Raw genomic sequence first — 19,476 nt, 5'->3', positions numbered from 1 at the left:
GGGAGGTAATTCTCCATAAATCAAAGGAGGTGTGTATGTTCAGAAAGGGTAGAGTCCCCGTCCATTGCAAGAAAGTCTTGGAGCCTCGCCATGACGGGTTTCGGGAGCCACACGATGCTGCAAGCAGTTCCGCATCCGAACACTAAAATTCACTACGACAATGCGATTTCGTAAGCGAATTATTGTGTAGGAAAGGAAGGATTAGATACGAACCGACCACGATGATGAAGATAATGAAGTCAGTGAAAGGAAATCTGTACCACTATACAATTTAGTCTCTTTGATTCGGATTTGTAGTGTATATTTAATTTGAAAGTACTAGTAAAAAACAAAGAGTAGGTGGTTTAGGATGTTCCATAGCACACCATAGTAGTCAGTAAATACCTTCTAGCGAATAGTTATAGGAAAACAGTAGATACCGTCAAATGTCAATGACACAACTACTAAAGCGCCCTTCTATTTACCAGTTTTCTGTGGGTTTCTGAAATGGATTCTCTAAGGACTGTTCTGAGTAGCTACCTTCTTGGGTATCTTCTCGTGTTGCAGTTTCTTCTCGTGTCCCTTGTTTATCGTTGAGGGCTTCGTTGCTTACCGTTACGGTCACGGTCCCCTCCTGGTCTTGAATTTTAGGCTCGGTGACTTCTCCTTCTCCTTCTCCTACTCCTACTCCTTCTTCTTCGACTTCAGATGAGTCCTGATGTGGCTCTTCATCCTCGTTATTCTTGATCGACTTGACGGTCACTGTAACTTCAGGTCCCAATACAAAGTATGGGTGGAACACCATGAACAACAAAGCGACGATAGAAATCATCATGGCGTCAAGGACAAAGAGGTAGACTTCGTGAGTAATCAAGTATCCACTGAACCCTTGGGCCAACTCAACCACTCTGTAAACACATCTGATGTAGATCACGATAACAGACGCGGATATAACCAAGGGGAACCAATTGTAGAGTTTTCTTTGTCTGATTTCAGCGTATCTGGGGTTATAAAATTGCTCCAAGTAAGAACTCTTGAATTGTTGAGCTTTCTTGCCATTCAAATGCAAAATTAAAAAGTTCTTGAACGACTTCTTGTGGAGCACAGGCTCAACTTCGGCAGTCTTTTCATCGACCTCTTCGACATCGTTGTGACGATGGTCTCTCTTGAAATACAATCTAACAAGGAAGAAACCCCAGAATACCATGAACACGGACATGGCAGCTACTTGAAATCCGATACCGGCAATCATAACTCTGGTACCTGGTGTTGCATCGGTACCATTGTTACTAGCATAGGAAGCTTGGGCACCGCCCGCTGACTGGATTACTAACGACAAAATATCACAGCCAATAAACAAATAAGAATACCACATGGGCTTAAGAAGTGAAAATTTACGGCCGTGGATAGCTACCAATTGAGCAAACAAAAAGTAAATTCCACCCATAAGAAATGCTGGAGCAATTGTTAAACAGACCAATTGCATGATGAAAAAGTTGCTGTCTGTCATATCAGTAAACGACAAGACTCTACCGAGGAACCCAATAAATTCCAATAACAACCCTCCGGAGAAAGCAACATTGTACCAATGGTATCTTGACTTAATGCACATGAAACAGGTAAAAAAAGCTGTCAAAGCAAAGATCACCAAGTAAAAAATGTTACCTCCACGATCCAACCGCCTGATATCGTAGACATTCATGTCCCATGCAAGTTCTTGTAAGTTAACTGTAGCTCTGAAAATAGCATCAGTAGCTTCTGCCAATACAGACAGGTCGGTAGCTGTAGCAATAACTCCTTCAGCACTGATGATAGCCAAAGAAGCTTGAGCTCCTATAAGTGCACGGGTGGCTTGCACGCCTCCCTTTCCGTGCTTGGTAGCAATGGCTGCAGTAGCTGATGTGAGTTTGCTCAATAAGGCTGCGCTTTTGGTCGGGTTTACGGATAGAAGCGTCGTCTTCGTTGGAAGACTCGTGAGAAGTCCATCGGGGAAGAATTGTGACATTCCGAGGTGTGTAGGATAAATCTATGGGAAGAAATTCGAAGTGAAAAAGTATTAGCAGTATTGAAAATCGAGTCGATCTGAGAATATGCTAAATGACAAAATAAGGATGGTGTCTTCAGTAGCCTCTAGTTATCTAGTTGGATACAGGTGTTGTTGCAAGATAGGGTAATAGTACCAAGGAATTCGTTCTGGTTAGGCAAACTCCATAATTGAAACTTGTGGATCTCGACGGCATCGACCTCATTATATATAAAAAGATTTGCAGAAATCGCATCCAACTCTTGATTTAAAAATAATGCGGAATGTGCGAAGCCTCTTTTGCATACACGACAAGAGCCGGAGAAACTGTTATCTCCTGCTAAGTCCTGCAAAGAAAATATTGCCAGTTTTAGAGAGACAGGTTTCAAGGGCGATAGCCCTCTTTTCACAATGCACCGACGTAATTGAACCAGTATCTAGCTCAGCCTTGCATAGAAGCTGTCGGAACGGAAGAGCAGACTTATTTAAAACTCCGGATGTGTAAATGTAGTCGTAAACGGCTCCTGAATGGGACTCTGTATAATTAGCAAGTTGTCACAAAACTCAATTACTAAGCGCTTGAACCGTCCAGCTCAGCCACCATTACTGGTTTTGGAGCTGGCAGTGTATCGCTTCTTTGAAGTTTTTTGTATAAACCGTCTGGTTGGTATAATAATTGGTATAAAAAGCCACCTGTGTCATATAATTGTAACGGGCAACTGCGGTCCTTGCACTCGTTCCGTCACTGCTTCTACGTATATCTAGATAAGTACACGAAAAGCATAGCTTTTCTATTTTGGAGTGGAAGGCAAGATTGCAAATGGCTGATAATTTTTCTCCATACACTATCCAAATGTTCGCTGCATTCCCAATTGCGCTATTCAAGATCAAATATATAATAATGAGATATCGATGAGAAGCAACAGGTACAATTCTGACGACCTACAAGAGACCACTTCTAATTATGTTCGTTATTCCATAGCTCTATTTATCAACTGTAGATCAGAAAAGTCAGTAAAACTTGTACACTATAGCTCGAAAGCACCACCAACTTGTACTAGAATTTGACAGAAAACTCTTAACTTCAACGTATTTGGAAAGGATGCTTTCGATTTCTGAGATTCTCTCTTCATTCACCGGATCAGATATATGGTACAATCTTTCCGAAGCCATCTTCTACCGTGATGTAATTCAATTATTATTTTCTTCCATTTTAAAGATTTGCACCCACAATGTCAAATCTGCACTCAAATAAAGTACAGAATGCAGGAGTTTACTCTATAAATCCGCATTTTGAGGGACATGAGAGGCGCAACCACGGCCACTAATCGTAAACCCGTTCTAATTCGGCGCAATCGAAATCTCAGAAATTAGGCTGAGCGCTCGTTCTTAAATCCAACCCCGACAGTCGGAGCTCCGGCTACACTTCCGATACTAATGAGAGAGACTCAACACGAGAAATTTACACCTGGAATTGTTCCGGCTGATCCCAAAGCAAACCACACCATATCGTCATTATCCCTTGGGAGAAGTTCGGCTTTGGTGCCATTGTTCAAACCTTTTCAAATATGCTCCAGGAAAATAGATTTAAAAAGCTTAATCAAATTTCCCCATATTGCAAGCCACGGCAACAGAGCAGTTGGCGTCACGCTCCGAATGGTCCCATAATTATCAACACCGCCGTAGGAGTCCAGACCACGCGTGGGAACTCGTAGACGATATTCGTATTCTTAAAATAGAAGGGATGGTGGAGTTAACGGACAATTTGGCTTGTCCTGCCGCAATGATTTCACCAGCAAACTCGCTTGGACTGCGCGGAGGAGATATTCGGCTTACTAGAAGATGCAAGCAAAGAAGCTACGCTGTGAGGCTGAGTGAATCTGTACAAGTCGAGAAATGCATCTTCTGCAGTTTCGGGCCCACTCAAATGCGGCCTCTGTTTCATGTGTTTGTTTGGACCGGCTTGGAGCGGTTATCAACGCACACAAAAATAGACTTGGGTGCAAATGCAAGTCGAGTGGCAGTGTTCATACTGCTATCTTTATCTTTAGATGTAACTGTAAGAAACTGGATTGCTGTTGGTGTTGATTTGAATGATGTTGATGTTTTGGTTCTGCCGCTCTCGGACATTCAATCTTCCTATGGCAAGGCTATGGGTAATTGATTTTTGGGGTTGGATGGATTTTCCTTATTTTCAATTCTACTCAGTCTCAATTCAACTCGGTGTTTATCAGCATCATCAAAAGGGCCGTTCCCAATGCTTTTGAAATGGACTCTTTGCTGAAAAAAAGTGCCTTTCTAATCTAATCTAATCTAATCTATGACATTTTTCACAAACTTCATCAAAATTCTCATAATTGTGAGAGAAGAGGCATTCGCACCACATTCACTGGACAACAATGAAGTATTTAGCTTTAGCATCACCCCTTAAAATGACATTGCTAACTTGTGCTTTTGTCTTATTTTCTAATTCTCGAATATTCTCTACTGCAGACGTTATCTATTCCATCTGTTTGATCAGCTCACCTTCTTGGCTAACACAACCTACAGAATATATTCGCACAAAAAGCCAACTTTTCTACAATTTCACTATTGTAATACTGTATTGTACATGCTAGTTTCGATATATCTATTCGTGATGCGGGAAATTTCTCTAGGAGACAATGTTGGTCTGAAGGTTGTCTGTCTCTTGTTCGTATTCAATTTCAACTCTAGCTCTTCTTCTCTTCTTAGCCTTGGCCTTACTGTCTGAGTCACTCTTACGCTTACCAGACTTATCATCGTCATCAGATTCGTCGTCAGATTCTTCTTCGTCTTCGCTGGCTGAAGAGTCGTCCAACCATCTTTCCAAGTCTTCCAAGTCAACCAATTCGTCGTCTCCATCGTCCTCGACGTATTCAACTTCGCCAACATCGCTTTCGTCTTCGTCTCCACTTTCTAATTCAAAGTCGTCTTCAACGTCGAATTCTTCTTCTTGTTCAACTTCATCGACCTTACCCAATACCTTCTTCCACAAGCCTTCGTCTACGTTAAGTGGCTTGTCGCCATAAGCACCGCTCTTTAATCTGTCCAATAATTCCTTTTCAATAGCCTTCTCGATTCTGGCAGCGGCAAGTGCCTTCCTTTCTCTGTTTTCTTCTCTTCTCTTGACCTTATGCTTGACACCAACGTAGTGTCTTTCTTCATCTTGCAATGCCAACCTTCTTTCTGTTATAGCAACTTGAGTCAATCTGGTTAATCTCTGCTTGCACTTGTGGACCAAGAACTTCTGCCAGTATTGCAAATGGCTATCTATTTGAGATAATGCCTTGTTGTAGTTCTTGGACAATCTTATTCTTTCCCACATTCTCGATGGCATGTGTGCTCTCTCGGCAGTCTTCATGTAAAGATAGAGCTTACCTCCGATGTTCTTGACGGTTGCATATCTGGCATTGGCCAAAGGGCATGACTGTCTCGAACACAAACCACTGACGTTGTATTCGTTTCTGCAGAAATTTTGACCCTTGTCGGTCTTCAACTTGAAGGCGCAGAACTGCTGATTTATAACCTGCCAGATGACTTCGTCAGACATTATGCTGTTTGTATAAAATTTATGCTAAGAAAGGATTTTCGAAATCTAGAAGATAGATTTGAAGTACGAAAAATTGAATGAAAGTGTGGTATGCAAAAGGTGATCTTTGGTAGAGTTGATGTTCTCTAATAATTATAAAGATCGATGATAGAATAGTCAGGTAGTGGGTTGTTCTGTATCGTATTATAAACGCGTTCTCTCCCACTGAAGCACTAATAAGTTGGTGACCTTGAACTACAGCAAAATAGAAATCTTACACTCTAGAAATTTTTCAGTTACAGAGATGAGGAAGAACAAAAAAAATTCGAGGCCTGCACAGGGTGCCCCTCCTCTATATTGTGTCTTATATGCTATACCATAGTTAATTTTACACTATGACCAACGACATGATAGTCATTGGCTCCTCGAGTTGAAGTTTCAGGATCTCAACTTGAATGGTTTCACCGGTACTGTTGGTTTTACTTTGACTGGCTTTGGGCCAATAACTGTTGAAAAAACGTTTGAATCGATGCTATTGGCAAGTCTGGAAAATGACATAAGTGTGATAATCACCTGGTAAGGGTCTTTAGCTTCATACAAATCAATGGTCTGGAAAATTTCGTCATGAGGCAATCCTATAGCTTCACATATCTTGAGGAAAAACAGAATATTTTCCATCTGGATGAACGGCATCTTGGAATTCTTGAATTTGGAAGCACAGGGATTGTTAGGGACTTTGCTTGAAGGTAGTAATGCTCCCAATTTGCACAAAACTTCGCCGTCATGAAGGATATCCATAAGATCAACATTATCTATGTAGTTTGTATCGGCACCGTTGCTAAACTTTGACTGAAAAAGCTGCGGGTGATGTGGACTTAACGTAGCCTTAAGGTACTTTTTCACTTCCAACTGATTAGTCTGATATTTCGAAGATCGAGAATTGGACAAATCCTGGTCGAGGTTGGTGTTGGCATTCTGGTCCTGTTTGGTTGGTTGTTGGTATCTGTTATAATTCAAGTAGCTGCTCATGTTTTGCTGTTTGGTAAGAGAGGATAGCAAGTGTATTTCTGAAATGTAAGAATAGATATCTTTTTATGGTCAGAGATGTGCACTCCCCAAATCACATAGTTAAGATTGTACATAGTAAAGAACTACATAACTAATTAGACTCCTAGTTGTCTGATAGCCCCATTTTCCACTAGGAATCCGTAAGACAGTAGAGATTGAAAGACCAAGTAACTTTTTTTGTTGACTGAATCTTTGTAGAATAGTATATCTCCACATTCCTACAGCAGTACATTCTATAACATGAAATCATCTGATTATTAACTAAAGTACAATGGGTACTAATTTTTCTATAGCACATATGACAAAATAAAAGAGAAAACTACCTAATAAGCCTACATAACTTAGTTGTGTAATCTCTTTTCATAGGAGTGCAAGCCGTGGACACCACCTTCGAATTGAGCAGAAGCAGTTCTGAACTCAAATGCGATTTCGTAGTTGTCGACCTTGGTTCTCATTTCACCCAAGGATTGGACACCAATGTCTTGCAAAGAGTGTTGCAAACCGTTGAACAAGTATGGAACAAACTTGGTCACAGAACCCTTGTCGACAACAGCACCAGAAACACCCTGAGCAACCAAGACCTTGTCGGATTCAGAGAAGTATCTCGAGGTAGAAGCATTGGCGTTGGTGTTGGTCTGTTGCATAGCATCAATAGAACCCATACCTCTGTAAGTCTTCAATCTCTTACCATCTCTGTAGTAGTAGTCACCTGGAGTCTCGGCAGTACCAGCCAACAAACCACCCATCATGACAGTGGAAGCACCTAAAGCCAAAGCCTTGGTGATGTGACCAATATTACCAATACCACCGTCAGCAATACATGGAACACCGAACTTGTTTGCAAACTCGGTGACGTTGTAAACAGCAGTACCTTGTGGTCTACCACATGCCATGACTTCTTGGGTGATACAGATAGAACCAGAACCCATACCAATTCTTAAGGCATCGGCACCAGCCTCAATTAAGATGGCAGCTTGTTCTCTGGTGACAACGTTACCGGCAATGACTTGCAAGTCTGGGTACTTGTTCTTGATCCACTTGAGCATGTCAATTTGGAAAACAGAGGTACCATTAGAAGAGTCCAAGACGACAACATCCAAGCCAGCTTCAACCAACTTGTCCAATCTTTCTCTGTCAGCTTCAATGGTACCGATAGCAGCACCACACAACAACTGCTTAGAGTGGAAGGACTTAGAAGCATCTGGATAGTTTTGGTTCTTTTGCAAATCGGTTCTGGAAATCAAAGAAACCAAGTTGCCATCGGAGTCAACAATTGGCAACTTACCCTTCTTAGAGGCTCTCAACAATTCGTTACCTTCAACCAATTCAATGCCTTGCTTACCAACAGTCAAGTCTTTGGTCATAACTTCAGAAACTGGACTCGAACTGTCTTCGTGGAATTGAACATCACGAGAAGTGACAATACCGAGCAATTTTCCACCAACTTTACCGTTTTCTATGTTAATGTTAGTAATTTGAACAGAAGTTAAAATTGCCAATCTCCAAGTCTTACGATGCAATAAATATCAGAAAAATAAGTCTCCTCAACATCGTTTGATGTAATTCGGTAGAACGAAAGTTATTAGATTTAAGAAAATCATCAGAAAAAGAAGAGAAAACTGGAGACAGCACTTCACATGAATAGTGAATAAATCTTAAGTAAACATACCAGTAACTGGGAAGGAAGTGAAACCCAAACGTTCCTTCATGGCTCTGACTTCACCAACAGTGACGTCTGGCTTAATAACGACAGGATCGTTAATGAAACCGTTTTCGTATTTCTTGACCTTTCTGACCATCTCAGCCTGTTCCTCAGGTGTACAGTTGTGGTGGATAATACCAATACCACCCAAAAGGGCCATGTGGATGGCCATGCTTTCTTCAGTGACAGTGTCCATAGGAGAAGACACAAATGGAGACTTGATGGAAATCTTCTTAGTCAACTTAGTTTCCAAGGAGACAGCAGAAGATGGGAAGTTGATCAAACCTGGCAAGATCAAGAAATCGTTGTAGGTCAAACCACCGAAGTTGGCTGAGTCAATCAATTGCTTGATGGTCAAACCGTCCTTCTTTGGGTACTCTTTCAAGTAGGAAGTGGCTTTGGTGGCATCCAAGATTTGAGCAGACATTGTGGATTTGAGATTGATTATACTGTAAAAGTTGGTTCCTACAAGAATATGGTATATGTCCAAAGGGGCAAACTTTGCCAAAAAAGAAAACGTTAAAAGTGAAAAATTGACAGGAATTTATAAGCTTTTATATTAGTAAACATCTCGCAAAAAAAAATCGCAAAAAAATTTTTGACTCGTTCTGATGAGATGCAAAATTTTTCAGATTTTACTAACGCTATAGCCATAGTTAAGGCATCTGGGGCGGCTGGGCTGTTCCTGATAGCTGAAACGTGTAAAGATTGCACGACACTTGCTATTATCATTGTTGGTCTTGTTTTGATAAGGAGATACCTTACATTGTTAGTTAGTTCACAAAATAATGCTATTTCTTAGTTTTGCACCTTGATCATAGAGTAATTCACACTACACTTTGTTGTTTTCACATTTCTGATACATATTTTATTTATCACTCCTAGTAACAGTACGTGTGGTATCCCTATCGTTGTAGTAGTCTTTTGGGTAGCTACACCTGTTATCTTAAGATTGACTCTATTGATTCTATGGTGTGTTTGTGCACTGTACGGAATTTTTCACTACATGTTCGGCACCTCCGCGGACGCCATGATCTCCAGAGAATCACCAGCTTAAGAAGCGAAACGTAAGAAACGTTCTCGAAATAACATTAGATTCTGCTCAAGTTTGGAGCTACCGTGCAATGACAACCGCGGAACCAAGTTGTTCCCTTTCGGGTTTCCATTTATCTTTCCTCAGTGTATAAGCATACTAGAATGGCTACTGCGATAGTACATTTCCATAAAATAGTCTACTCCGCTATAGCTAGAAAATATGAGAGTGATGTCTATTTACACAAATAGGGGTTCTGTCATTGCTTGTTCCCGAATACAACAGGTTGCAAAATTGTCAAGTGACATTATGAAGCGGAGAAGTTCGAAATATCTCAGAGTAAATAATAATTATAGAAACAATGCCCCACGTAAAAGAGGTGGAGGCGATTTTGTAAAACTTCAAGACGGTCTAGTTAATCAAGTCGAACTCACCTGATATCCCATTGCCTGGTGAGAGGTCAACTTGAAGTCAATGAGATAAAGAATTAGTAACAATCTATAATAATAGAGAAAAGTCTACTAGTTTAGCACTTGAAAAATACTACACTTTTGAATCATGCCAAATAGAGTTGAGTGAGATCCAAACCAGTTAGACCTTGAACTGATATAAAAGAGTGGACGAAATTACGTAGCCGAATTGATGTTAGTACTAGCTTTCAAATTAAACTGTTGTTTCATTCTTCTGTTCTCCATAAAAAGTCAGAGTAGCGGTTCTATAGGATTTACTCTCACAACAGATATAAAACTTTGTTCATAAATGTTCGATTTGGTAGAATCATCATCTAATATGTGGAAAATCATGAAGGAATAATTAACTGATCGAAAGAAGAATGAATGGATAGTCTTATACATACGAGTAGAATGTAGAGTTTTTGCTACTCTATGACATTATTACTTTTTGTTAAGAAAAGAATAATCAACAAAAATAAAAGTAATGAAAAACTTTTCAGATCTGTCTATAGATTTCTGTTACACTCACGTGACTTGCAATTTAACTAGGGCTGTAGAAATCCATTGTAGAAGGAACGGCAACAGATGTTGATCAGTGCTGGATGGTTCAGACAGCCAAACCAACAATTTACTTTTTCTACTCTTTGCGGCCATACATTAGAACTATATAAGGAATGACTCTCGGCAATATAAGTAATTTACTTAGCGCAAATGGAAAACCTAAAATGCAAACTATAGGTGGAAACAAAACATAAATATAACTGTAAATTATCAACAAAGATTTGTCAAAAGTGTCTAGAGAGGAGAAAGGTCAAGATATGCTCATTTCGTTTCCTGTGCTTCTGTTACTGTGGGCTGTGGACAGTTGGTCCAATCCTTGCTTTTCTTTGACGGACTTGACGTATTCCTCTATTCTCTTCCACCCTTCTTTTCTGGCGACTTCTCTCTGTTTCTGTTCTTCTAACGACTGGTGGTATAACATTGTACAGTGGTCGTACAAGATAGGGTTGTGATCCATGAATACTTTTAATGCACCAAATGCTAATGAATGAATGCTTCTGTTCCAGTTGGACGTAGCAGAGTTGTGCTGAAGCATGTTTCCACCATCTTCATATCCACCGTAGTCTTCTCCCAAGGGGTTGTGTCCACTGCCTGCTTGCATAGACGAGAATGAATCGTAGTATTCTTCTTCAGATATCACGTTTCCATTCACGTCTTGATGGTTGTGATGCTGTGGATCTACGGCGCCGTGAATTTGAAGTAGATTGTAATGTGGATGGTTTGGGTCATTGGAACTTGGGATAATTCCTTGGCTCAAGTCCTGGAGTACTAAACCGTTGTCGATTAAGTTACCGTTGGCGTCGGTTGTCGCTTCTGGGTGCTCCAACAACTTCTGTTGCATGATTCCATTTTCTATACCTGGTTGGGTCGCATTGGTTAACTCATAGAGCGAAGCAAAAATGATTGGTAAAACCACTTCGGCATTCTCAGTAATCAACGTTAAGAAGTATTCATTAGACCAGTAGCACAATACCTTTTCGCTAACCTGGAAATGGGGAGAAGAAATACACTTTGATAATTGGGCAAACAATGGAATCTGAATCTTCAAGAATTCGTTAGGTTCCATGACTTCAAAAATGTCTTCGATCTCATTTAAGAACATAACTTCTTTAGGACTATTGATCTTGGGCCAGTATCTCAACAAACCCATGATCACATCTTCAGTCAAAGTAGGGTCCTTCTCTAAGAATTGAACTATACAATACGCCAATTGTGGATGGTACAAGGACAAACTCTTGACCTTATGCAACGGAAGCAAGACCCTGACTAAAAATATCTTATGTTCTTCCTTCAATGGTAAGGCAAACCCATTTATAATTGATCCCAAGATCTCCAAAAGTTCACCAATTCCATTAAATCTCTCTGTCTCGTAGACAAACTGCAAGAAAACATTGTTGATGGACTTCCTGATAAAGCTTCTTAAGCTCAAGAACTTCCCGTAGATACGATGCAAGGTCGTTTTCAAACAATCTCTTTCTCTGGGGTCTTCGCTGTCAAACAATTCCAAGATTCGCAAGATAAACTCATGGTCAATGTACTGCTTAGCGATCTGGTGCTGGAAATCAGGCAGCTCGATGAAACGCAAGAAAAATTCGTAGATTGCTTGCATATGTGGCCAGGCCAATTCGCTCACAGGCTCATCTTCATCGGGATCATAAAGGTCTCCAATGGGGTTAACCGGTGGAGGTATGGGTCTGAACAAGTTCTTCTTGAACATGGACACTACATGTTTGTACATTTCATCCGTATAGGTGAATCTGTTATTGGAAATAAAAGAAATCAACTCTTGCAATGTGATGCGTTTGATCTCCTTTCCTCGCAAATCGTATGTGGGATCACCAAAGTCGAACATAATGTTGCATTGGTCGATCTTCTGGACGAAGAGCTGGATCTGGTCTTCAGGCAAGACCTCGTCAAAGTTAGGAAGTTTGACGATTTCCTGGTATTTGTCTGAGGTCAGGGGCTCGAATCTGGACGACGAATGTCTCTTAGGCGTGACTATTAGATCTATATCAATAGCCTCTTTGGTTGGCGAAGGGATGTTTGGGTTCAATTGGTAAGGATGGATCTGGGCCAGTTGGCTGTGTTGAACTTTACCTTCAAAGGGGGAAGTAGGCGACGATATGGATGCAATATTGTGGGCATGCGAAGTAATGGGCGACGTGGGAGTGGGAGTTACGGGGACTGTCGCGTTGGGAGTTATGATGGTGGGAGGTGATGTTATGGTACCAGTACCAATGGGAGCATCATAGTCAGAATTGCTGATGACTATTTTGGGAGAATCGGCCAGCGTAACCAGATTCATCAGAGTCATAGACTGAGTAGTCAGAGACATCAGAGTCATCGACGGTTTGATAGGCAGCGGTTGAGGTGAAGAAGAGTTTCCTACGGGTTGCGACGATGGCGTATTGGAAGTGTTGGAGCTTCCAGACTTGACCGAGCCTCCGCTGTTGTTTCGGGAAGGAGATGGCGAGTTGGATTTCAACGACGAAGACGATGAAGAAGTGGTTAGCGTCTTTGAATTCGACGACGACGCGGAAGGTGACAGTGACTTTTTGTCGTTCTTAGGATCTTTTTCTTTCTCCTTGTCTCCCACCTTCTTGTCGGATTTCTTGCTTGTAGTCTGGTTCTTGTTTCGCGTTAGTCTGTTTTTGAAACCTTTCATCATCTTGGAGACACACACAGAACTGGACGATATAGACGGGACGGAAGTGATACGGTGGTGTTGCCGTAAATAGGAGACGTTCTATGGGTGTAGAGAAAAGGAATTGGTGGATGGTTGTTGATAATTTGGTGGTTGATTTTTTCTGGTATGTTGGCTTTTCGCTTTTCTGAGTCGATCACAATTTCAGCCAAAATAGTGAGGATTTAGTGAGAGACTTTTAGTGGGACAAATAGTGAGAATAGCGAAAGAAAGCAGAAGGCTCTGGGAACAATTATATATGGACAATGTCAGTTCCAATTGCTTATAGATTAGTAGTACGAGTCTATAGTAGTATGGATGTCGCAGTAAGTAGCAGTAGCAGCTATCTAGTGAATCAATAGTATCAATATATCTGGTCTACACTTCAAGAAATGGTTCGTGGACGATTTTGTGGGGGTCAGATTAGTGGAGAGAGCTGATAGGCTAACTCGGTACACAGACTCCAACTTTGGCAGGGGGAGGTATTGCAGAAGTCGAGGACAATTGGCTAAGTGAAACCAAAGAGCGCAAGAAGTGGAGCAAAAATATATTCGATAAGATTACTCGAAATTATTCAAAGTAAAAAGCACAACAAAAATCTAAAAACTAGACCGGTGGTAAATTTCTCAGCGCAGTTTTCGTGGTTGGTGTCTTTATTTCCGCTGAAACATTGGCTTTTGTGTCGTTTCCACGCTAGAGTGTGATTCTGGAAGGGACTGGCGGTCAGTGCGAGGGTCCAGGCAGAGAGGAGGAACTAGCGAGAAATTGTGAGAGAATTGCGGAGAGAAACAGTACGACTAAACGATAATTGTGAGAATATCAATACTAAATCCCACTAGAGAGTAAAACAATATCTCGTAGGGAATGGATGTATGGTTTATTCTAAGTTATAGTTGTACAATCGGATGGTCCCAACGGTATTGGTGTCGTGACCGTTAATCTTTAGAGGCATCCTGTTGCTGTCGTTTCAGGTGACTATCCCGTACTGTAGACAGACGGTAGGCATTGGAGCGAAAGTGGTGAGACGATAACAGCGTACTATTAGCGAGCCATATTAGACACTTCAAGGATGGGTGTATGTCCATATATGGTAGTTCTACATGTATGGTCTACATATAATAGCTTCACTTGGTAGACAGACTCTGCTTTTATTCTTTGCCAGGGAGACTATCATTAAAGTACTATGCGACTACCTTGAGTCCCAAATAAACTAGTTCTATCAAAATTCCTTTATTCTGCCACCATTACTTGTAACTATTAACAATCTTCTTTACTGTCATTTTCACAGTCTTTTTCTTTGCGGTCGTCTTTCCGTTTCTTTGCTTTTCCCTGCCTCTCATTACTCAGTACTCAGTCGTTTTTGGCTCTCTACCCTGTCATTCGTTCAGCCCTATTTTCACATCTCTCCAGTTCAACAAGTAGCTCAAGTAGCAGTTCCAGCCTATACTGAACACATTGACTGCTAAGAGTCGGAAGTGCGTGGGCAACAAGTAAAAGTTGAACAATTGGAAAAGTGGCCACACCAACCAGTTAGACCATAATGTATTCCACCAGTTGGTATCAAGCTTGTAGCGAATCGTTTGGATGATCTCAGGATGTCCTTCAAATACTGTCATCACCAGGTAATAGAGCGGAATCCCTATGAAGGGTGCAAATATCAACTGGTCGGCTCCCACTCTCAAAAGCGTATCTCCCATGTTGTTAACTTTGGCTTTTCTGATCCTCACAGGCATCTTGATTCTGTTTAGGAGCTTATACCAGCGATCCCCAATTGGGGCAAACACTATAGACCCATACGTCACTGCTCGCAATGTCCGCAAGTAGTCGTAAGGAGGTATTTCACCATCTTGAGGCGGAAACAATCTCTGTGCCAAAAAGTCTCCACTGCCAAAGAGAAACCCTGTGGAAATCATATTGGTGAGAAGGGGCCTGCGAAGAAGCAACTGGTTGTACCAACGCAATATGGATGACATTTCAATTGACAATTACTGTATTGTTGTGCGTCGTATGACCGTGTTGGTTGTTGTATATATTTGGGAATGGATCTTGTGATGTTCAGTGGTTTTAACTCTGTTCGAAGTTGGTGGGGGTATTTCCTCGAGCTGGCAGCTTGACGCACCAGATCTTATCAGTTTTTCAGCATCGCTACCATATAGGACCTAGATAAGTAATGATTGCAAAATGAAATTAACGTAGAGAATATGGCTACAACGGCAAAATTATCACTAATATGTTTTCGTATCTCCCAGGGGAATATACTGACTATAATTACACTAAATATGATATTCTGAATATGCAATTTTCTGAATGAACATGCTGCTTTCTATTGGGGTTCATTCTCGATGTCTAATAAATTCTATTCCTCAATCATACACCATTGTAACCTCTTCGTCGTCGTCTTCTATATCCACCATTTCTTCCAATAACTTTCCGCTACCCTTGCCATGCCCTTGTGTATTGTGAACAAATGACAAGAACCCGTTCCAGCCTATGGACCATACATTAGCTGTAACGATTCTCAAATGTACGGGTACAAAGTACAAGTTCACCATCTGGAACATGGGCCAGACAGTCCAACTAGCCTTCAAAACGTTCCACCAGTTCTTGTGCAACTTGTCGTAAACCAAATCAAACGGATGTTCATGCATGGCTAGTGTCACCATCACTGTGTTGTATAGCGGGATCCACACAAACCCAGGAATTAAGAGTTGATCGATAGACAACCGGAAAAACGTGTCATAAAAATGCAATCTGGGGTATAATTTGGGATCGTTTTTCATGGCGTTACGACGAGTGGCAGACACGAAGGGATTCTTAAATCGGGGTAACGTCTTTCCATGCCACATCACACTAATGGGTGCAAAGAAGAATGATCCGTAGATCATGGCTCGGGCAGTTCGGGGAAAGTTATAGGGATGATAGCGTATTTCATCTACTTCTTCTCCTTTGTCGTTTAGTACAGTGTAAATATCCTTGTGTGGGAAAAGGTACTGGGCACAAGCGTCTCCGATACCAAAGAATGCCCCCGTAGTAACCATATTGGTTCTGAAGGGGTACTTCTTAAGAAGATTATTGTATTTGTGGAATAGTGAAGGCATGGTAGCAGTATGAGGTTGCCGCCCATACACAGCGACACTAGTTTATTTGAAGTGGTGGCTGGATATTTGAATTTTTCACTTTTTCATATTTTTCTCTTTCATTTTGCGTAGGTCCGAGAACGGTTGCGTGAGGTTAGTGGATTCCTGTTTGGTAGCAGACTATGCCGGAGAAATGGAAGGCATATATGGGTGAGGTTAGATCAAGTAGATCTCTCAGATCAAAGTCTTAGATCACGAGCAAGGAACGAATGAACACAAATGAAGAGACGTAAGTGATAGAGAGAGATTATATTGTAGGGCTCTTACGGTAAGGATCTTTCAAATTTCTACAGTTGCACTTGGTCGCTGTATTCGTTCATCTGCACCTTTTGTTCTGCCCACGGCATTGGACTTGCCTCTAAAACAATTCTGCCGAACATGCACAATGCAAGCAAGTGCAAAAAGTGGAAATAAGCTAGAAATGAAACGGACTAGACATCTCGACAGAAACAGATAAAAAAGGCTCTGATAAGGGTATGCACAAAGTATTAATTGGGTTGCAACCATTTCTGGCGAACTTTCGCACTAAACGGAACAAATTCCCAGTGCGAAGCCCAGTTCAAGAATGGGGAAAGTTGAACAGACAATGAGGTGATTATATCAGATGTATGAGGAGATACGACAGACGTAAAACTGACCTCGAGATTCAAGTTCTACTTAGTCTACGTACTCTTCTACTACTGTGGTTCATGGCTGTAGGGGCAGATAGCGAGCCTGAGATAGGAAATGGCATTTTTCCATAGCTCCACAAAAGGTCACGTGCGTAGGAGCTATTTTGCTAAGACATAATCCAGAGTAGGGACGGCCACAGGCGGTGGGGTGATTAGGCTCTGCTGTATGAAGGTTTTATGTCGGGAGATAGAGATAACTTTCGAGATTGAGAGTTGGAAACGAGCAGCAGAATGGTGGATAAAAAGAGAATCCGGGTGGATTAGACGAGGTTCGGGTTTTTTTGCCAGGGCATTTTTGGGAAATGCAGAGATTGCTGAAGCAGATCTTGTACTCCGAGGATGTTCAGCCGTCTTGAGAGATGGGCATGGTTTCTCTCGAGAGATAGCAAATAGGAGTTAGACCGTGCCTGCACACAGCCTCGAGATGGCTGGCTGGTTCATTTGCGATGCATGAAAGGCATTGTTCAGATTATTTACAGAATTTCATTTTCCTAATTTGGATAAATTGTAAGGGTGAAATTCCCATTTGGCGATGGAAACGTATGACAGAGTGAAATGGTTGTAGCGACAGGCCATTACCGAGAAATGCGTGGTGGTGCGGAGCGACGAGAAAGGAAGGAATTCCAGGGAGAATGGCGAGATGAGCGCAGCCGTAGGGAGAGAATGGGAAGGAATGGGAAGGAATTTAGGGCAACTTGCTCTGGAACCGTATGGCACTCAAACTAATCGACTGGCAGCTCTGTTTGTAGCAGATATATGTGTAGATATTAACAGTGTTATACTGTTCAATGTAGCTTCATAGCATTGTAGAGACACAATTCTGTTATCTTCTATCGTGGGCTTCGTTATTATTCTTGTTCTTTGGCCAGCCTTCTCACATTCCCGTCTGTGGCTAACGAGGCTATCGCGCGTCTGTCACCGCTGCCGTGCCATTCGTCTTATCGCACTAGAACCATTCTCGGTAACTTTCAGCACGGAATCTATCTGCCTCAGAAGTCGCACGCAACTGGGAAGCAATCTCATACGTCCGCACTGCGAAATGTGCTGAATGGCACTATCCTCGCGCAACTACCCTGGCCCTCCCCACAGTCTATGCGTAACTCCCAGTCTGCTCGTCGAAGTCCCACCACAGCACCAATATTATTATCACCTCCTCCTGGCTCCTGCACTGGGCTTACGGGCAAATTTCAAATAAATTGTGCCCATTTCCCGGTTCCCCCTTTTCGCCCATTTTCTATTCATATTCTTCTGTTTTTCCAGCTTTATAGTTGAATACGAATCCTAGACTTTCAACCCGGTCATCAAGTGTCTCAATTGGTTCTTGCCGTTCACCTATTTACTCTTCTTGATAAATACGTCACCTGACCTCATCGTCTCATTGACTCCACACTAACCCCCTTTTTCACCTCCCTAAAATCTGAATTCCGATTGATTGAACTCAAAAATGCACAGAACCTACTCGTTGAGATCTCAAAGAGCTCCTACCGCTGCTCAATTGCAATCGCCACCACCTCCTCCATCGTCCACCAAGTCCAAGTTCTTTGGCAAGGGCTCGATCTCCCACACCTTCCGTAAGTCGGCTGCCGGTGCCCTCGGTCCGGAATTGTCGAGAAAGTTGGCCCAGTTGATCAAGATGGAAAAGAACTTGATGAGATCCGTCGAAATCACCGCCGGCGAACGTAAGGACGTTGCCAAGCAATTGTCCTTGTGGGGTGAAGGCAACGACGACGACATCTCTGACATTACCGACAAGTTGGGTGTCCTCATCTACGAAGTCGGTGAATTGGAAGACCAATTCATTGACAGATACGACCAGTACAGAATCACCTTGAAGTCCATCAGAGACATTGAAGGCTCTGTCCAACCATCCAGAGAGAGAAAGCAAAAGATCACCGACCAGATCGCTTACCTCAAGTACAAGGATCCTCAATCGCCAAAGATCAATGTCTTGGAACAAGAGTTGGTTAGAGCCGAAGCTGAATCCTTGGTTGCTGAAGCTCAATTGTCCAACATCACCAGAGAAAAGTTGAAGACCGCCTTCAACTACCAATTCGACTCTATCAGAGAACATTCCGAAAAGATTGCCTTGATTGCTGGTTACGGTAAGGCTTTGTTGGAATTGTTGGATGAATCGCCAGTCACTCCAGGTGAGACCAGACCAGCCTACGATGGTTACGAAGCTTCCAAGCAAATCATCATTGACGCTGAGAATGCTTTGGCTTCCTGGACTTTCGACTCTGCCGTTGTCAGACCTACCCTTTCTTTGGCTGCTCACGAAGACGAAGAATACGATGTCCAAGACTTGGCTGAGGAAGCTGAAAACTTGCAAGTCACCGAACAAGAATGGGACAACGAACACAAGGTTGAAGCCTAAATCTACTGACGGAACGTACATTCGTTCCTTTTTGACGATGTCAGTGCAACTACTTAAGGTTGTTGTGCTCACTGAAAAGTTGTCCCCTTACTGTTGAATTGGCGAAAGTCTGTCGTTTACTTTTAGTTTAGTTTCATCCCTTTAATTCTTGTACTATCACACATCGTTTGTCTTTATATAGTTATAATTAATAAATTATACGTCTTGTGTTTTGCAATGTGCTAATTTTCTGAATGTACGTAT

General features: G+C 41.9%; 8 protein-coding genes across 8 annotated transcripts; 1 reads left to right on the top strand and 7 right to left on the bottom strand. All coding sequences in view use genetic code 12, as the record gives it.

Moving 5' to 3' along the window:
• Positions 1–284: 284 nt before the first annotated feature.
• On the bottom strand, positions 285–2,151 carry RTA1 (putative transporter or flippase). The gene has a single exon (XM_001384869.1). It carries the CDS (start codon positions 1,982–1,984, stop codon positions 461–463), a length of 1,524 nt encoding a protein of 507 aa, XP_001384906.2. The 5' UTR covers positions 1,985–2,151; the 3' UTR covers positions 285–460.
• Positions 2,152–4,664: 2,513 nt separating this feature from the next.
• Positions 4,665–5,573, bottom strand: PICST_6806 (66S preribosome component MAK16; the record flags this gene model as incomplete). The annotated part of the gene is made up of 1 exon (XM_001384868.1): positions 4,665–5,573. A coding segment is annotated over one exon (909 nt), but the record flags the coding sequence as incomplete, so codon positions are not given.
• A 417-nt stretch (positions 5,574–5,990) lies between these two features.
• On the bottom strand, positions 5,991–6,581 carry PICST_61112 (predicted protein; the record flags this gene model as incomplete). Its single annotated transcript, XM_001384867.1, has 2 exons — positions 5,991–6,364; positions 6,386–6,581. The coding sequence occupies 2 exons, from the start codon at positions 6,579–6,581 to the stop codon at positions 5,991–5,993; spliced, it is 570 nt and encodes a 189-aa protein (XP_001384904.2).
• Positions 6,582–6,853: 272 nt separating this feature from the next.
• Positions 6,854–8,809, bottom strand: PICST_65804 (predicted protein). Its single transcript, XM_001384866.1, has 2 exons — positions 8,290–8,809; positions 6,854–8,076 (listed from the first exon to the last, which is right to left on the bottom strand). The coding sequence occupies exons 1-2, from the start codon at positions 8,747–8,749 to the stop codon at positions 6,962–6,964; spliced, it is 1,575 nt and encodes a 524-aa protein (XP_001384903.1). The 5' UTR covers positions 8,750–8,809; the 3' UTR covers positions 6,854–6,961.
• A 1,640-nt stretch (positions 8,810–10,449) lies between these two features.
• PICST_84038 (predicted protein) lies at positions 10,450–13,150 on the bottom strand. The gene has a single exon (XM_001384865.1). The coding sequence runs from the start codon at positions 13,034–13,036 to the stop codon at positions 10,619–10,621; it is 2,418 nt and encodes an 805-aa protein (XP_001384902.2). The 5' UTR covers positions 13,037–13,150; the 3' UTR covers positions 10,450–10,618.
• A 1,277-nt stretch (positions 13,151–14,427) lies between these two features.
• On the bottom strand, positions 14,428–15,024 carry PICST_47064 (predicted protein; the record flags this gene model as incomplete). The annotated part of the gene is made up of 1 exon (XM_001384864.1): positions 14,428–15,024. One exon carries the CDS (start codon positions 15,022–15,024, stop codon positions 14,428–14,430), a length of 597 nt encoding a protein of 198 aa, XP_001384901.2.
• Positions 15,025–15,288: 264 nt separating this feature from the next.
• On the bottom strand, positions 15,289–16,201 carry PICST_72814 (predicted protein). The gene has a single exon (XM_001384863.1). It carries the CDS (start codon positions 16,147–16,149, stop codon positions 15,415–15,417), a length of 735 nt encoding a protein of 244 aa, XP_001384900.1. The 5' UTR covers positions 16,150–16,201; the 3' UTR covers positions 15,289–15,414.
• A 1,937-nt stretch (positions 16,202–18,138) lies between these two features.
• Positions 18,139–19,447, top strand: PICST_84089 (predicted protein). The gene has a single exon (XM_001385197.1). It carries the CDS (start codon positions 18,304–18,306, stop codon positions 19,231–19,233), a length of 930 nt encoding a protein of 309 aa, XP_001385234.1. The 5' UTR covers positions 18,139–18,303; the 3' UTR covers positions 19,234–19,447.
• The last annotated feature ends 29 nt before the right edge of the window (positions 19,448–19,476 follow it).

The sequence above is a fragment of the Scheffersomyces stipitis genome, chromosome 5, assembly GCF_000209165.1.
Source record: "Scheffersomyces stipitis CBS 6054 chromosome 5, complete sequence".
Classification (NCBI taxonomy): domain Eukaryota; kingdom Fungi; phylum Ascomycota; class Pichiomycetes; order Serinales; family Debaryomycetaceae; genus Scheffersomyces; species Scheffersomyces stipitis.
This window is presented reverse-complemented; position numbering and strand designations above follow the sequence as displayed.